We start from the raw sequence: 18,050 nt of genomic DNA, 5'->3' as shown, positions 1-18,050 counted from the left end.
CATAAGTTCAAAGATCAAACACGAAGTCAATAGAAAAAGAAAACATGAAAAAACGATTTTCTTTACATAATGTATAATTAATTGAACACAAGGAAAAACCTCATGAATTAATTGGTACACAAAGAAGACAAATATATTTTTATATAATTTTAACGGTTCAAAATAATATTATATTGATAGAAAACACAGTTATATTAATTTTTGTATAAGTGTAATCAAAACTAATAATCTCATTGTATGAAGATATAGAGAAAGAAATCTGATATAAACACCACATGACTTCCTCATATGGCCAATAAAATATACACATTTTTTGCTGTACTTCATTTAAACTATTTCCAAGGATTTGATTAGAGATATACTTCTCATTCAATTAATTTAGTTCTCACTTCGCGGCAAGGCAGATATGCATAAAATTTCAAAACATCTTCATTAAAAATTGTAAAATACATAAAAATCTAAAACACCAACTACAGTTAAAAAATATTTTTTACAATTAAAATTAGAATTTCTACGTAAAAACAAGCAATTCGGGCAACGCGGAAAAAGACAAAATTTTTGGTGCACAAAATTGAAAATTATAGTTAAAACAATTAAAATACAGTTAAAACAATTAAAAAATATTTTTTAAAATCAAAATTAGAGTTTTTGCGTGAGAAACAAGCAATTCGACCAACGGACAGAAAGACAAAATTGAAAGTTAACTTTCTGTCCCACTGAACAAAGAGACACTGAGCCAATTGTACCAACTGACTTATTTCATTATTCTACTAAGAGTTTCAAATGTAAATAATGGCGACCTCGTTAAGCCTAGAGCAACTTAAACTTCTTTTGCATGCAGATTATTAAAGGCGTAAAGATCTTTACAGGAACATGAGAACAATATAATTCAGTCACTTTAAAAGCAAAAAATTCCCAATTTAAGAATATATTAGAATAAAAACACAGATCTCACCGAGCTGGGTACGAGAGAATATACATATATATATATATATATATGTGTGTGTGTGTGTGTGTGTGTGTGTGTGTAGGTCGATTGCAAGAAAAATGGGAGGTGCACAAGTACATGTTATAGCAGTCCCATGTACAAAATTTCAACGTTCTACGACTAATTATTTTTGAGTCATGCAAGATGCACTCGTACGTACATACAAATGTTATAAAAAATTTCCTTCTGAATCCATTTTAAATATATTTTACAATTCGTTTTGGAAAAACGAATCCTTTATTCCGTCCGTATATTTTCTTTGGAATATGATACTCGAAATGTTTCGCGATTACAATACTTCCTTTACTTCGTACAAGGAAGTAAAAAAAATAAGAACTTTGAAAGAAAGATTGATTTTCATTAAATTTAAGAGTTTGAATTTAAATTTTCATCTTCAACATTGAACCTGGCAACATTTGATATAATCTGACATCTTATAAAGTAATGAAGGGCATTATAAAAAAAACTCCAACGCAAAACATATTAAACTCCGAGAGATAATTTTGATGATATGATCAGAGCAGAACATTTTTAGTACGACGGGAAATTTTGGAAACTGGCTGAAGCAAACTTATTAAAAAACAGCTATTTTGGGGTATGAAAAAGAAAATTATTTTTTATTAACAATTTTAAACTGAGTAGTATAATTACGCAGAACTGTAATCAGGTGTTCAGCTTGTGATGTTGCGTGGCCCCAACTTGCCCGTAACAGTAGTAGTGACTGCTAAGAACTGGACATTACACAAACTCTTAAGAAGGGTTTAACTCCCTTTTTATTCCACTTTAGAAGTTACAGCTGCGTTCACTTGACGCTCACAAGCTACGCCGACCGGGCGGTTAAATAAAAATAAGAAACTACAACTAAAAATGAATAACAGGATGCATAACTAATGAAGTCACTATCTACGAGGCTCTATAATTGCCACTATCTTAACCGCGTTCTAAGATACAGCTGAGATTCAGCAAACTTTCGGATTGAGAAGTTGAAAGTTTCAACTAACTGCCGGAGTAGGCACAAATTCATAAAAATTTTGATTTTTATGAATCACTTAATTAAATTAAATTCGCTACACAACAGTGTTGCGTGGCCCCAAATTTCCTGCAACAATAGTAGTGACTGCTATGAACTGGAAAGTACACAAACTCTTAAGAAGGGTTTAACTCCCTTTTTATTCCACTTTAGAAGTTACAGATGCGTACACTTGACGCTCACAAACTACGCCGACCCGGCGGTTAAATAAAAATAAAAAAGTACAACTAAAAATGAGTAATAACAAGTCACTACCTACGAGGTTCTCTAAACGTGACTAACTTAACCGCGTTCTAAGATACAGCTGAGATTTCAGCAAACTTTCTGAATAAAAATTTGAAAGATTCAACTAACTGCCGAAGCAAGCACACAGGCCGAAACGCGCGGTTCTTAAATTTCTACCTAGCAACCTTCACGCTCGTGAATCAAGAAAGCTACAAGCTTACAAACTCGTTTCCCTTCTATTTAACTCAAAATTACTTCTGCTAAAAATTTGAATACTCTGCGCGTTCTACTAAAATTTACATACTCTGGCATTGGCAATTCCAGGGGAAAGTAAAGGCTTGACAGGAAAGATAGCTTAAACTTAAAATAAATGTTAGTTAAAATAAACATAAACCCTACAAACTTATCTAAAAAAATGTTTTTAACGCATCGAACATTTCATTATCCAGACTTTTTCGATGAGAAGTCAAATATGTAACTTTATCAAGAAAGACCGATCTGAAGGGTCATCCATTTATTATATATGAATCTGAATTTTTCTAAATCTTAGGGCATCGTTAAATGTTTTATCAGTTCATAAGCGAATTCATTTAAAATTAATGCTGATTTTTACTTAAAGCTCACTTACGTAGAGAATTTCAGTGACCTAGTTTGGTTTATTTAAACGCCAGATATTTTTCTCATATTTTTGAATATATATATATATGTCATAATAAAAGCAAATCAAAAGACGGTTGCGATTTTTATAACAGAAAACCTGCTTTTTTTTTTTTTTTTTTTTAAGGAATAGTGCATTTTGTCCTTCCAGTCCTTTCATTTTTAAAACAGTGATATTTTAAAATATTTTTAACATGTAGGTCAAGGTCTGTTCAACTCAATACTTTATTTTAATGGCCGGTCGCTTTATGTAATAGCCACTAGCTTTGCCACACTACAAGGGCCAGAAGTAGTGGCCATTTCATTATGGAATCCATTATCCACCTAATAAGCAGCCACCGCTGCCTCCTATGAAGGAACGGACAATTACAACCATACCTTCTTCGGGATTCGAACCGGGCTCATTGCCTTGGAAGGTCAGGGTCTCTAACCGCTATACGTGCTGGGTAGCTAGCTACCTTCTCATTATAGAAAGTTATGTATAGTAGTGTTTAATCTCTCGGATCTCACCAGCGGCGGAGCGGTAAAGTCGCTAAACGTTGGTAGGTCGGTCCGAGTTTTGAATTCCGCGAAAGTAACTGTATGTAATTAATTGGTAACTGTATGCAATTTGCATTTAAAAAATAATAGGGAGGTACTGCGGCAACAAAAAATAGCGTCATAAACTTTCAGATAAAAAAAAACTGAAATTAAATACCCAATAGTCTCTACAATGGCGCCCGAACGAAAATGTGGTGAACTTTAGATCACGAATCGGTCCTGAAAATTTATAAAGAATTACGCAGATTTTGCCTTAATATCACTAATTATGCTTATTCGGCATTACACTTTTACTAAAATTTTGAAAGCATTTTGCAGTTTTTAAGAATCTCAGAAAATCACATTATTTAAATATGCTGAATTTTCTACAAATTATGTCTGTTCTTGACTGACAGGTTGTCAAAAACAAGCCAAAAAGAGTAAAAGGCTAAAGTATTCAAAGAAGGTTCGACTGAAAAAATATTTGAGAAACGCTAGTTTATTATACCCGCAGTTCATCGTGATATATGTTGCATGATTCGTCGCTTTATTATATGCTAACAAGGTTTCAACAGACTACTTAGTGTTTATCACAAGTAAAACTCTATTTTAAGCCTTTCTAAATTGAATTAAATCTTAAACATTTTAGTATTTTTCCCCAGTGCTTTATAATCATGTATCGTACTTAGGAATGTTAAAGCTCGCTGCACAATTTTTTATGAATAAATAACTGCGCATTTTTAATGAAGCATTTTTTTTTTTTTTTTTTAGTAAATACCCACGATAATGCATCTTGACATCCTGAATGTTCTGACATAATCCTATTAAATAACTAAAAGTAATTTAATTAAATCGTTACCAAGAGCTAAAAATAATTTAACTGTGCGCCATTTCAAAGAAGTTTTTTTTTTTTTTTTTTTTTCGTTCTTCCGGATTAAACGTTTGTTATTACTGTTTTTTCTACTTTACATAGAACTCTAATACCGTTATTTGAATATTTTTAAACAGTGTATGCTTCAAATTAGATAATTCCATAAATTACCATGAAAGGTAATGAGTGACTGCTTTAATTTTACAATAGCACTTCCGTATTTAGATTGTTCTAAGAACTTTTTTTAATTGCGGCTTCTTTTACTTTTAGCGCTTTATATGAGGTGGAACTGTTTTGTAACATTCAAATTTATTTTATTAGATGTAACGGTATGGTAACATAAAAAACAATCTGCTCAAAAAAAAAAAAAAAAAAAAAAAAAAAAAAAAAAAAAAAACTTTCAAAAATTTAGGATTATCGAGGTATTACGTGATCTAACTTCGAATTTAGCCTCAGTTCATTCTGGTTAACAGACGAACTGATAGGTGCGGAATTACATTTTATCGTTAAGAATTTTAAATGAAATGCATGTTTAAAAATGAGATATAAAATATGTGTCTACAAGTTTCCTTTTAAATGTACTCTAATAATGAAGAAAATTTATCGAGCCATTGTTATTTATTTTTTGAAAACGTAAACGTAAAATTTGTTTTCCTTTGCGAATGTTTTAATCATTCGCATTTATAATAAAATTAAAATTTAAAGGTATCTGAGTAGACTAAATTTACATTAACTGTTATAGATATTTATCCTAGATAAAACTAATAATAAATAAAATTTACCATTGTTATTTACGACAACGTGCTTTAAAAAAAAAAAAAAAAATCCTGAATTCTTCCACTTATGTTTAATAATTTTTAAAACCTTACTTTATAGAAAATTGTAAGATGAATTTCTTAAAATAGCTAATAACGTTATTATGTTTGAAAATGATTTTCCTAGCCATTAAATATATAAGATTTTTCCAACGAAGATTTAATGAATATATAAAGGAATAATCCCTCGGAAAGGTACGACTTTTACTTTAGGAACTTTCTCTTTACCGATCCATAGCTATCCGTCTTAAAAAAAGTAATATAATTCATGTAATTTTTTTATCGTAATTTATTATTAATATATATATACGTAGCGGGATTTAACTATAAATATTTACATTTCTTCCAATTTTTTCTAAGTTTTCTAATTTACGGAATTTTGTTTTACGTAAAATTGACTTAAAATTGGCTGAAGTCGGTAAAATAAAATAAAAGCTATAATCTTTTGCAAATTCTGGAGTAATCAGTTTTCCTTGTCTCTAAATTCAATTAATTTGCATGTCAAAAAACTTTTGTTGAACTTTTGCATTAATATAAGCAAGTAAAACTTAAAATATGCGTAAGTAATACTTCATTAATATGCGCAAGTGTAATACTTAAAAGGTTAACGCGTAACTATTTTTTTAGATTCATTCGAACGTGTTTGATTTCAAACATGTGTCTAGAAATTCATCTGGGAAGAAAGTCATTACTTCATCTTTCTCTTAGCTGATAATATTAATTTTTCTATGAAAATCGGTGTCTTTGATCTGATTCTTATTTTATGATTAATTTTTAAAAAAATGTTTGCCTTCATTGTCGTTTAATTTTAGCACGAATTATATTATAATGTAATTCTGCAAGCAGGTTTAGGTATTAAGATAGAGGTCAATGATTAAAAACTTATAAATGTGTATTATGATGTAGAGCCATTAGGTTATTTTGAAGCAGGAGATGTGAAAAATAAGTAACGCCCTCGCCGGGACTCGAACCTAGAACTCTAGAAATGAGCGCCGAGTGTGCTAACTTTACTCCTCGAAAGCATGCAGAAAGGAGGGAGAAAATACCGTATATACTCCCCATTTTAAAGGTCGACTGGGAATTAAGGGACCCAGTGGCCAAATTCTGAGGGTGAAAATTCATCTTCCACCGCCTTTTAGTTCGAGCTCCCCTGTAGAATCATTAGGTTATTTTGATGCTGGAGACGTGAAAAATAAGCAACGCCGTCGCTCGGAATCGAACCTGGACCTTCCGAATGCGTGCCGAGTGTGCTACCTTTATAGCACGAAAGGATTCGGAAAGAAGGGAGAAAATACCTTATAATGGGAAGAGAAAATTATAAGATATTTTCAGAGTTAAACGCAATTTAATGTTCTAGACAAATGATTCAATGATACGCATTTTAACGAATGTATTCACTCACTCGTAATAAGCCTCATGGCTCATGTAAATGAAACCTCATGAAATAAATGAAGCAAAATTAATAACTATATATCAATAAAATACTATAAAAATTTATTTGCATTAACATAACATCTTTGTTATTATTTTTATTTCTAAAAAACTGTATCATATCTTTCACTTTACTCGGTTCTTCTTAAATAAAAAAATAAACAAACATGCATTTTTTTAGTGGCCTTTGTAATTCAGAAACTAATGTTTTCTAACTTAATTACAATTATTATATTTCGTTTAAGAATACATTATAAAGTGCACGGTGATTTGGTAGTAAAAGTTTTCTATTTTAGTTAAAGGATTGTCTTTTCGGTTGCATTAACATGACATCCTTGTTATTATTTTCATTTTGTTTATTTTGTAATTTAAAAAAAACTGTATCATATCTTTCATTTTACACGGTTCTTCTTAAATTAAAAAAAATTAGCAAACATGCATTTTTTAGCTTGCTTTGTAATTCAGAAACTAATGTTTTCTAACTTAATTACAATTATTATATTTCGTTTAAGAATACATTATAAAGAGCATGGTAATTTGGAAGTAAAAGTTTTTTATTTTAATTAAAGTGTTGTCTTTCCGGTTGCTAAATTCAAATGTAAGGAAAAACTAAGAGAGTTTCAGTTAAATAACATCAGTTTTCAGTGGCATATTTGAATTGTTTTTTCTGGATAATAATGGTTAATTAAACCAGTAATGGCATAAAAATAGTACATAATACTGAAAACGGTTTGAGTGTTTGCGATAACATTCGAATATGTATTTAAGCCAGTTGCGTGCAACGTCGGCGTCTTCCCCTCGCTATAATAACATTAAGTAGAGATTTTTTATCGTACGTAAAGTATTAAACTTCTGTTACGTTTTGCTTATACTGAAAAATATTACGATTTTGGAGAGAAATAAAAATTGTTAAATACGGTGACATAGAAATAATATCCTACATCTAAGTACACAATAATAATTACATCTAAATCTGATATCATTATTATCTAATAAATAACCATCTAAACCAAAATTTCATTTAAAGTTTCTATACTTATAAGTATTGTGCGGTGTAATAGCAAGAACTTAATGATTTGAATTAATTAATTTCGCATAAACGTAAACAATAGCAGCAAGATGAGTATCATCCTTAAGAAGGACGCCATTATGGAGAACATTCTAAGATAAACTAGATTCCGTTTGATTTATGCTCAAGGAAAGCTACGAACAAAAATTATTATGAAGGTTCCTAAACTTTCAGAAGTTGAATCCTGGAGAATGGAGGCAGCAGTTCGTGTTTTATATGTTCGGAGAGTGGTCAGCTCCAGCTTATGTCTAGAGGCACTGCTTTAAAAATTCTTTTTTTCAGACCAAATATCAATTAACATAAAGATATTTCCTATTAATGCTTACTGATGTCCATCTTCCTGTAGTTTTTCGGGAATTTAAAATACATATGTAATTTTATATGAACTTTAATTCCTTCAAATCAATTTAAATAATTACTACTGATTCCTATGTATTCAATTTACATCTTATAAGAATAGAGAACAAAATGTTCCCTATTAGTGTAATTACAAGTGATTTTATCTTTGAAAATATAAGATCGCATTTAAATAATGGATTTAGAGTTATTTTTTTTTCTTTCAAACATGTTGAAATTACAAAAAAAAAAAAAAAAAAAAAAAAAAAAAAAAAAAAAATATAAGTGTTGGCAGATATCCTATATTTTCAATCTACCCCTGAATTTTTCTTTGCCAATAAATATGATAAATTCATTTCGTATCCTTCGATTTTATCAATGCATATATAAAAAACAGTGTTTGCACAATAATGTTTTACCAGCCCTCTCTTTTTTTAATCCATTCACTATTAAAATAGTAAGTTTTTCTTAAAATATTATATTGTGAACCAAGAAGTTTGCACTGTAAGGAAGGCGGGTAACAATTACGTGGTGACCAAACTCTTATAAGATATATCTATGATAAAAATACTAAGTTCGTTAACCAAATTAAATATTATTTAAAATTTTTAGATTTGTCAGCTTTCATTCTCCGTTTAAATTAACCCTTCTGAAAACTTAATTTTTAGGTTCGCATAATTTAACAATTTATTTTCTCACAAAGGACTTATATCTGCAGTTGGCTGTCCTTAACTCATTCCCTAAACGAATTTTGCTCAGCTTTCTATTACGTGACAAAAATTTGCCATATTATTAAAATTTGTAAAAGGCAACGGTATCGCATATATTGCATCAAGTAACTGCTTAATTAGCACAAATAAAAAGCGATAGCTTAGTTTACTAAAAGCCTTCTGTTCAAGAAATTAATGGAAATATATATATATATATATATATATATATACATAAATTATTTCTTACCTGTCTGTACACATAGTAATCCTAGAATAAGTCCACACACAATAGAAAATTGAAATTCTTTAGACAACACGCGCGGTAAGAGTGGTTGGTCCATGCTTTGGCTTGGCATCTACATTCACTCCAATATATCACAATACATACACCACATATTAAAATTCAAAACTTAATAATTCAGTGAACTAAAAGAAATGAGCAGCTTCTGTTTCAAGAGCCCATTTTCTTGTTAATGAAACAAATTTCAACTTGTATACGATTCAGAAATTTAAATGGACATCCTGGTTCAAGGACAGTATCCAGAGACAACCGGCTGTTCAGAATTTCAGTTAAAGCTTTTGAGTGCTTTAATTCCCAGGTGCTTGCTCTCTTGTTGGAGGCAGGCCGACTTCTGACACCGTGCTGATACAGGTTGAGTGACTTTTCAGTCACGTGGTACACGTGAAACGGGGAAAAAGTCATCCAGAAGTTGTACCGAAGTAAGAAAAGTTGACCAACTGGTTGGATGTACTTCAGAACGGGTTCCAGGTAGGCCTCTAATCTCGTAGGATGATGATGTAACCAATCGGTATCGCTTTCCAAAGCCGCTCTTAAGATTTCGTTTCGGTTCCATTTTGATTGTTTCGAGTTGTAAGTGCAGTTTTGGATTTGCGCTTTTACACGTTTCACTGAATTTCCTTCAGTGTTCTGGCATAAGTGTTTGAATACATGCATAAGTATCCTTGGAAAAGGAGTTTAGTTAGTATGAAGAAAGATAGTTTTGGTTTAGTTCTGTAAGAAGTTTCATAGTTGAAAGTCAGAATAGAGAAAATATAGAGCCCATAAATATTCACTTTTTTTTTTCCTTTTTTTAACAAATATTTTTTGCAGGAAAAATATTTGTTAGATGTATTAGTTTAAACAACCGTTAAATACCAATTCTAGTATAAGCTTATAAATATTTACTGACAATAAATACTGTGATTATAATATATTAAATATTGTTTTAATGATATTTTAAATAACTGTTATTTGCAAGAAAATTCGTGCAGAATATCAACGAATGAAGAAACTTTCAAATTTTTTATGTAATAAAATATTTGAAATTCCCTCAATGCTGCATTTTGCTTTAAGATTTTCGCAAGTGGACTATGAAATTAAATACATTAAATGTCTAGTTAAAATATTTACCCTTTCCTCAATAAAAAATTAATTTAATGAGAACTGCAATATATTCATAACTACTCGAGGGTAAAAAATTACGAAACTTTAAATTTTTCATCTAAAAAATAACCTCGCAGGAATTTTAGATGTTTTAAAGAAATTCATAATATTTGAATGCATTCAACCAGACGTATTTTCAAATACTTTTCTGAGAAATTAAATAAAAGAGAGATTTTTATTAAAATTTCATGTCGTTAGAATTCTGAGAAAAGGTTGTTTTTATACAGAAATATATTTTCCAAAAATAATGACACAAAGTGAGATTGTTAACATGTGCTTGTAATTCCTTCATTCATTTTAAGCAATTTGCGGAAAAATTTAAAGATATATTCGGCTTTAGTGTTGAAATTTAGAATGTTTTAAATGCTTCTGTAAGTTTTAGGTAAAATTTATTATAGGTATTTATTTTAGGGAAAATAATATTATAAACAGGCTTAATAGATATGTATATATGCACGATATTTCACTGAATAGGTTAAGTTTGATTATTTAAATAAAATAAATCATTCAAAGGCTTTTTTTCCCCCGGGGCGCGTAGCTATCGTTTCTCGTTTTCTTTTCTTGAAAGTGCTGTTATTATAACTTAGTTAAATCGTAACAAAATAAACTGCACTAACTACATATTTTTTTTTTATTATTTTCCTTTTCATGCATAATTTGTTATGATACCGAATTTTAATCTGATTGATTAAGAGGTATTTTAAACAGTTTTTAATAACAGCAGTAAAAGTAGAGCTAATGGTAAATGCAATTAAAAGAAAAGAAAAAGAAAGAAAAGGAAAAATCTGAAAGGGTTCACATTTTAACGGTCGCCCAAAAGGGTTTGCTAAGGTTTCTGGCTGAGCTCCCAATTTACCAGTCTGCTGTTAAAGTCACTCCTGTTAATCCATTTCTTTTTTGTCATTTTAGCTTTATTATATAATAATTTTCTTCGCATTACTCCTTTTTATTCTGTTTTCTTCAGTCTTTCTCAGTTCATCATGTTAATGTTCAGTTTCCTTCCTATGACAGCTTCACAAAACTTCTTTTTGACTTTTATTACTAACGTTTTGTGCGTTGACCTTACTTATGAAATATCAAGTTCTTGGTGCTTACGTCACATAAAATTCGATTCAACAGCAGCCCACCAGCGGCCGAGCGGTAAAGACGCTGAACACTGGTAGTTCGGTCTGAGGTTCGAATCCCGCGAACGGGCTGGCTGCATGGGCGTTTTCGTGGTTTTCCCCATGTGTAACGTGTATACGAGCCAGTTTCCCTTAGAAAGTCCTCCACGAAAGGCATCCCTCCCTTTAGGCAGATAGCCCTCGTGTGCTTTGCCATAATTAAATACACCAACACCAACGATTCAACAGCAAAATCACAAAATATTTAAAAACAGCATATCTTTAGAATTTTCGATAGACTGTCCCTTGCGCTGGAGATAAAAATGTTTTATTCTGTTTTATTGCCACTGCTCTCTTTGAAGCCTTTGAGTTTGTTAAGCGAAAATTCGCTAAAGTTTTACAATATATGAAATAAAGCAAATTCGAAATTCAAAATTCGGGCATCCAGGTGCACATGTTCAAGTATAGGACTTTGTTATTCAAAATCTGACGGCCTAGTTACCGTCGTTTCTTTCACAATGCAACGAACATATAAATATGCCTGCAGATTCTTAATTATTTAATTTCTTTAAAAAATGCACGGCAATAATAATATTTGGTGGCAACCATCTGAAAAGTGATTCGCCGTTTATAGTGGATGATGCAAAATTCCGTTTCGAGACTCATAGGCCTTTCTCGCTAATGCACTGTACGGCTAAAAATTGATGAATTTTTATTTTACTACTTAAATTATAATAAAAGCAATTAACTTTTTGTTACAGGCACTTCAATTACTGAACTTATTTTTGCTCTGAATTCAATCAACAAATCTGCAACTATTTATTAAATATTATTATTAAATATTTCTGCAAATATTGCAGCCGTTGCGTCTGTATGACCGTCATTTCATTTCTTGCAAGATTGCAAGGAAATAAAAAGTAAATGAAGATTCTACCTTTAAATTGTTAAAATACCTAAACTCCATAACTTAATCTGGACATTTCCCCATTCCATCCTTTGCGTAGCTCTGGTGACGCAGATAAATTGCAAACTAAAATTCAAACATCCAATATAAAAACATTTAATAGTCAATGAGGAAACTTCGAAAAGTTTTTTTCGCTTGAACTATGTTCTTCATAGACTAGAAGAGAAACACGCTAATGTGACAATCAAAATCGTAAAAAACAACCTTATATTTAGCGTAGGTATAATGAGACACTCAATCGATTTCGAGGGCAGCTAAAGGTCCCTCCTCATCAGGAGAAAGAAATACATAGAAAGAAGATATTGGAATCACAGAAACACGTGGTGCTTATCAGCACTGCACGTGGTTATAACTAGATTTTTAATCAGAGTTGCACTGGCCGCCTACTTTTACTGAGCCAGGCTGTCCGATCAAGCATAAAGAAATATTAGCGAAGTTAAAATAGGGAGCGAGGGGCAAATGCACATTACGCTCAAAATCTGAACTTCAAATAATGGAAAGCAACCACTGAACGGATTTTTATACCCTCTGGTAGTACCAAGTGCGAGGAGGTAACGCCATCTATCGGCAAAAATAATTGAATTAAGATAGTAGAATTTTAAAGGCATTAGGAAGGACTGGATTGGACTTCAAATCATTAACTAAACTTTCTAAATCTTTGTGAATGTGAAAAGCCTCAAGAAAATCCAATTCGCCTATGGAAGAAGCCTTTTGGATGATTTTTGCAGACCCAAAATCAAAATTATGGTTAAAAGTCCAACTATGATACGCTATTGAAGACTTGTTAATTTCCCCTTTTTTGACATAAGATTCATGTTCCTTGATACGAAACTTCAACGCTCTTTTTGTTTGGCCAATATATCTTAAACCACACTGACATGATATACTATAAATTCTCCAAGAATTCAAGACAGAAACGCAATCTTTTAGAATCGAAGGGTGAATTTTATTAATAGGGGAGAAACCGACTTGAAAATTGAATTTCTGGAGAATCCGTGCAATTTTATAGCTAACAGAAGGATAAAATGGAAGCACGACAAGGTCATATGTTGAAAAGAAATAATATCAATGTTATGGCTTAGGATTATATTATCAATGTTATAGCTCAAAGTTATGGCTTAGGATTTTCTGACTGGCTATTGAAAATTTTGGTATTGCTTGTTTGAATTTCAATTTGTAAATTATCTCCATCACCAGCAATATATGAGAGAGGGAAATATCCAAATTAAATTAGACAGTTAAGCTTTTTCTCAGAGAGAGTTAAATTTGAGATTTAGGGTATTCATTTTCTCCCTCGTTTCTGCATGCTTTTGCGGTGTTGTTGGAATCATACTCGTATTCGAGAGGTCTAGGTTCGAGTCCCTGTGAGCGCAATGCACATTTTTAATTCTCGTGCTTCAAAATAACCTTAACGGCTCTCCAAAAAAGACTGCTGCAAATTAAAGTTCGAATTTTATTTACATGTTTTTTATCTTATATATTTCCCTCCTTCAAGTTAGCGACAGAAAAGCGTTATTAAGGAAAAATTTAAAGTATCAGAAAATGAATAAAATATACTTTGTAAAATATGAATCATAAAATTTTGTATATATATATGTATTGTATATAAGAATAAATAGTAAAGTTAAATTAAATTTTAATAATTATCTTGCGACATTGCTGCAAGTATATATATATATATATATAATGTTTTTTACTTTCTACATTATATATATAAATACTGTGATTATAATATATCACAAAATATTTAAAAACACAAAATATTTAAATATATAAAATATACATATAATATAGAAAATAAAAAACAGTTCAAAGCATGGTCCATTTTGTTCTCTGATAGCAGAAACGAGAGTAGTGATAATTATTTTGTCACTTTAAATTATTTTTGACTTAAGTTTTATGTTAAGATGTTTTAGATATATTTATTTAATTGTTAATATTGTTAAGATGTTTTAGATATATGTATTTAATTGTTAATATTGTTAAGATGTTTTAGATATATTTATTTAGGTATAATATATATTATATATATATATGTGCGTGCGTGTGTATGTATATATGTGTTTTCTAATAATAATAATAATAATAATAATAATAATAATAATAATTTATAGTAATTTATAATAATCATCATAATTTATAATAATAAGAATTTAATAATAATAATTTTAATAGTAATCATCATAATAATAATTTATAATAATTTTAATAATAATTGAAATAATAATAATGTATTATAATAATAATTTATAATAACTTTAATAATAATTACAATAATAATAATGTATTATAATAATAATAATAATTTATAATAATAGTAATAACAACAATTTATAAAAATTTGTAATAATAATAATTTATAATAATATTTTTTTCATAATGCAGTAATATCTCGAAGTGCTTCTAAATGGGCAATGGAAGTCCGGACAAATATTTTGTTAGGTGAAATATTAAAATACAAATAAGAGTGGCGACTGTTAAAATTTCTCCCCCCCCCCCCCGAAAAAAAAAAAGACGATATTACTACTTTTTTTTCGTGAATGACGTATAGAATTTAAGGGCAGAAGGACCAAAAACATCAAAATATAAGTAACGCAATATTTGTAGCTGGCCAGAAAGAAGGAAGATCATAGAGTAACATGCAAGGAAATATGTGTCATAATGTATAAGGATTTCGCCAATATTAGTATATCCTATTCTGATAAACTTTATAGGAAACAAACAAAGAAGAGAAAGAGATTCTGAAAGAGATTTCTTAAGGTGGTTTCCCAGCCATCCGAGTTCTGAATAAAAGTAGCAATTTACAAGGAATATTAAATCTTCCGAGGCATTTAATCGTGGCTATTGAAAAACAAAAGGATAACATAAAAGATCTGTAAGAAGAAATTGCCTGTAATAAATAAAGTGCATGATTTTGAGATATCCCTTTTGTCCTATTCCGACAGCCGTTATCTGACCTAAAGATACACAGTGCACAAAAATAAATAAATAAATAAATACATTTATATTTTCTGTTCTACTGGGCCGACTGAGGAAATTTAACTTGCGTTTTTGATGTTTCGAAGCGCCGACTTTAATATATATTAGGACATATATTAGATTTATGTATAGCATTATTCAAACACAGGTATTTTGGCCCATTTCCGAAATGACAAACCGATTTTTTTCCATACATCGATTCTATGAATAAAATTATGGCATAGCAGCAAATTTTGTAAGACCTCGCACGCGTACATTTTAAAAAATTAGCTCTAAAACATTTTAGTTCGATGCTAACTGAAATTTGGTATATATTTATTAGTATGTATTTTTTATTAAATTTACTTTATTTCTTCTTTCACAATTCAAAATTTATGTTCAATCCAAATAAAATTCGCAAATATGTTGTGATTTTCTTTTAAAGTTTGTAATTTTTAGTAATTTTTATGTATTTTTAGAAAAGAATTTGGAGTTATAAAGGTTTTGCCATCACCTTTATATCAGCAGATGTATTTCTACGCATACGTGCAGAAAATGAGAGTTTTTTATTCAAAATTTCACAAGATATATTTGTGAATTTACATATTGACTCTTTTTGAAATTTGGCATAATTGTTATGCGCGATAATACAGTCAAATGTGATTTACGCACTTTATTAAAATTATTTGAAGAAATTAACAGTGCAACTTTTTTCTGCTCATGCATAATGAAAGGCAAAGGAAAATAGATGACCATAAATTAAGATGTGATACTATAAATTTCGCCAAGTGAAATATTCTTGGAGGAAACTGAAAAAAGTGCATCAAGACTAAGTCTTAAATTTCTCGGTAAGTTTCCCACCAAATTGTATAAATTTCAATATTTAGACATAGTTTTAGTCGTAGAACCGAAATATGGAAAATCTTTGGTATGTCATTTCAGATAAAGTTGTATTTTGGGTTAAAATACCCATGTTAGAACATTACTACGTATAAATCTAATATGTATCCTAAGTCGCGCTTTCGAGGCAGTAAAAACGGGACTGAAATTTTGTGAATCGGCTCACTTGAACATGAGAGATATAGAATTGTCTTGTTTCTGTACTTGTTTTTCAAAGGGTACTGTAGTCATGGTAGTAATTCATAGAAAAAGATTTATTTGCCATTTTGTTTCCTGCTGTTTCAATTCAGCTGATATAAATAAAGAAATTTTAATTATTGTTTGATAAGGAAGCATGACCTTGCGCAAGTCTGTTTCAAAATGATATCACAATTTAAAAAATAAAACTGCTGTTTGTTGAAAACGGTCCCATTTTAGGAACCAAAGGACTCAGCTAATAGCTAGTAAGCCGTAATTTGGTCCTGCTTGAGTAAATACTGCTTAGGTGAAGGAAGGAAATCCTGTGACAATTTTAGAGAGTGGCTCTTTAGGTAAAAAATCTATGACAAACATCAAGTATGGTTTCACGGATAGAATTCCTGGATTCAAGGAATAAAAACGCGTATTTTGTCTCTCGTTTTCATAAGCAAAAGATACATGTGGTCTTCTAATTATAATTTCTCTTCGGATGATAGCGCGAGTGCTTAGTAGAATCCCAGAATGAGAGATACACTGATAAATTAGAAAAACCTTCACAGACGAAAATTCTTAGTCAAGAACAGCATTTTAGCAGCTCTCGAACATTTACTTTTTAAAACATTGAAATTACAAAAGGCATTTAACGTTAATTATCCAGGTTACTGTCCCAAACATTTCCAAGGTGATTCAATGGCAAGGAATTGAAAAAGTGTAGAAGTTTTTTAATCTCTAGCATTTATGCATTTACTGTTTTTCATTACCCTGCACGCAAAGAAATTGTGTATCATTTTTAAATTATGTCTTACATTTGTTTCAGAAATATCATTCCTTTAAATATGAAGCTTTGATTAGGTCAAAACATCATCTAGAAAGAAAAAATTTGAAACCAAAACTTTTGGAACCTAATCCTTTTTATTGATAACTACCACTTATAAGCCTTTTTTCGTCAATTTATAAAACAGATTATATAGAAAACCATTTTACAGCTACAGAGAGCCTTAAATAAATAAATAATGGTTCATTCCTTTTGGATTATTGGATTAAAATTTGCATCTTGCAATCGATTTACTCCAATAAAGTCAACGAATGAGTTTAAATAGCCAAATATAATTTTTATATGTGCCCATATTAGTCGAAAGGATTGTCGTTGACACAGGTGAATCGATACTCATGGTTTTATTAGAAATTTTCACATTAGCGAATTGTATCATTATTGCGATGTCCAGCATGTGATCTTGAATCACGAATTGCATGAAATAACCTTTTGCACAAACAAATCTCCAAATAGTACTTTTGCCTCAATTTATACATTTCATTTGAATCGTTATAATACAGAGGCTGTTCACACATATTTTAGACGATGTATATTGTATTCACAAAACTAAATTACATAAAATTCTTGTATTTTAAATGTTCTATTTGACATCCCTTATCCTGAACTATCTTTCGACACCGCAATTCCAGGATAATAATGCCTTTTAAGTGGCAGAAGAGGTATTCTATCCCATCCCTCCCGAACAGCTTTCCAGAGTCTTGATAGGGTTTTGGGACAACGTTTGGATAATGCAGTTTTTAAAAGTCCGAAAGCACAAAAACCCATAGGTGACACATCGGAAGATTTCGTAGGGATATCAGTAAAGGGTATGGTCTTGATACCAGTTTTTTGTTCCATTTCCTTAGGAAATTTACAGTGGATTTTGATGTGTGACTGCTAGCTTTGACCTGATGGAGTCTCACAGATTGATGGCACTGTGGGTAAAGCGATGGTATTTCATTCAGAAAAATTGGCGGTAAAATATGTTCCTGATAGTATCTGGAGTTAACCTTGACATTTTTTTGCACTCTCCTTATTT

The 18,050-nt window shown here is 30.4% G+C and overlaps 1 protein-coding gene and 1 long non-coding RNA gene across 2 annotated transcripts in view; one reads left to right on the top strand and one right to left on the bottom strand.

Annotated features, from left to right (window-relative positions):
- Window positions 1-9,280, bottom strand: part of LOC118184846 (uncharacterized) — a 287,706-nt gene extending 278,426 nt beyond the window's left edge. Inside the window, exon 1 of the mRNA XM_035354573.2 lies at window positions 8,899-9,280. Within this exon, the coding sequence (XP_035210464.2) occupies window positions 8,899-9,007 (109 nt within the window). The 5' untranslated portion in view covers window positions 9,008-9,280. The remainder of the gene's footprint in view (window positions 1-8,898) is intronic.
- LOC118184847 (uncharacterized) overlaps window positions 1-18,050 on the top strand; it is an 84,828-nt gene that overhangs the window by 34,280 nt on the left and 32,498 nt on the right. The gene's annotated exons all lie outside the window — the stretch shown is intronic.

The sequence above is a fragment of the Stegodyphus dumicola genome, chromosome 1 (genome assembly GCF_044657685.1).
Source record: "Stegodyphus dumicola isolate Sdum_Otavi_A_Nest chromosome 1, ASM4465768v1".
Taxonomy (NCBI): Eukaryota; Metazoa; Arthropoda; class Arachnida; order Araneae; family Eresidae; genus Stegodyphus; species Stegodyphus dumicola.
This window is presented reverse-complemented; position numbering and strand designations above follow the sequence as displayed.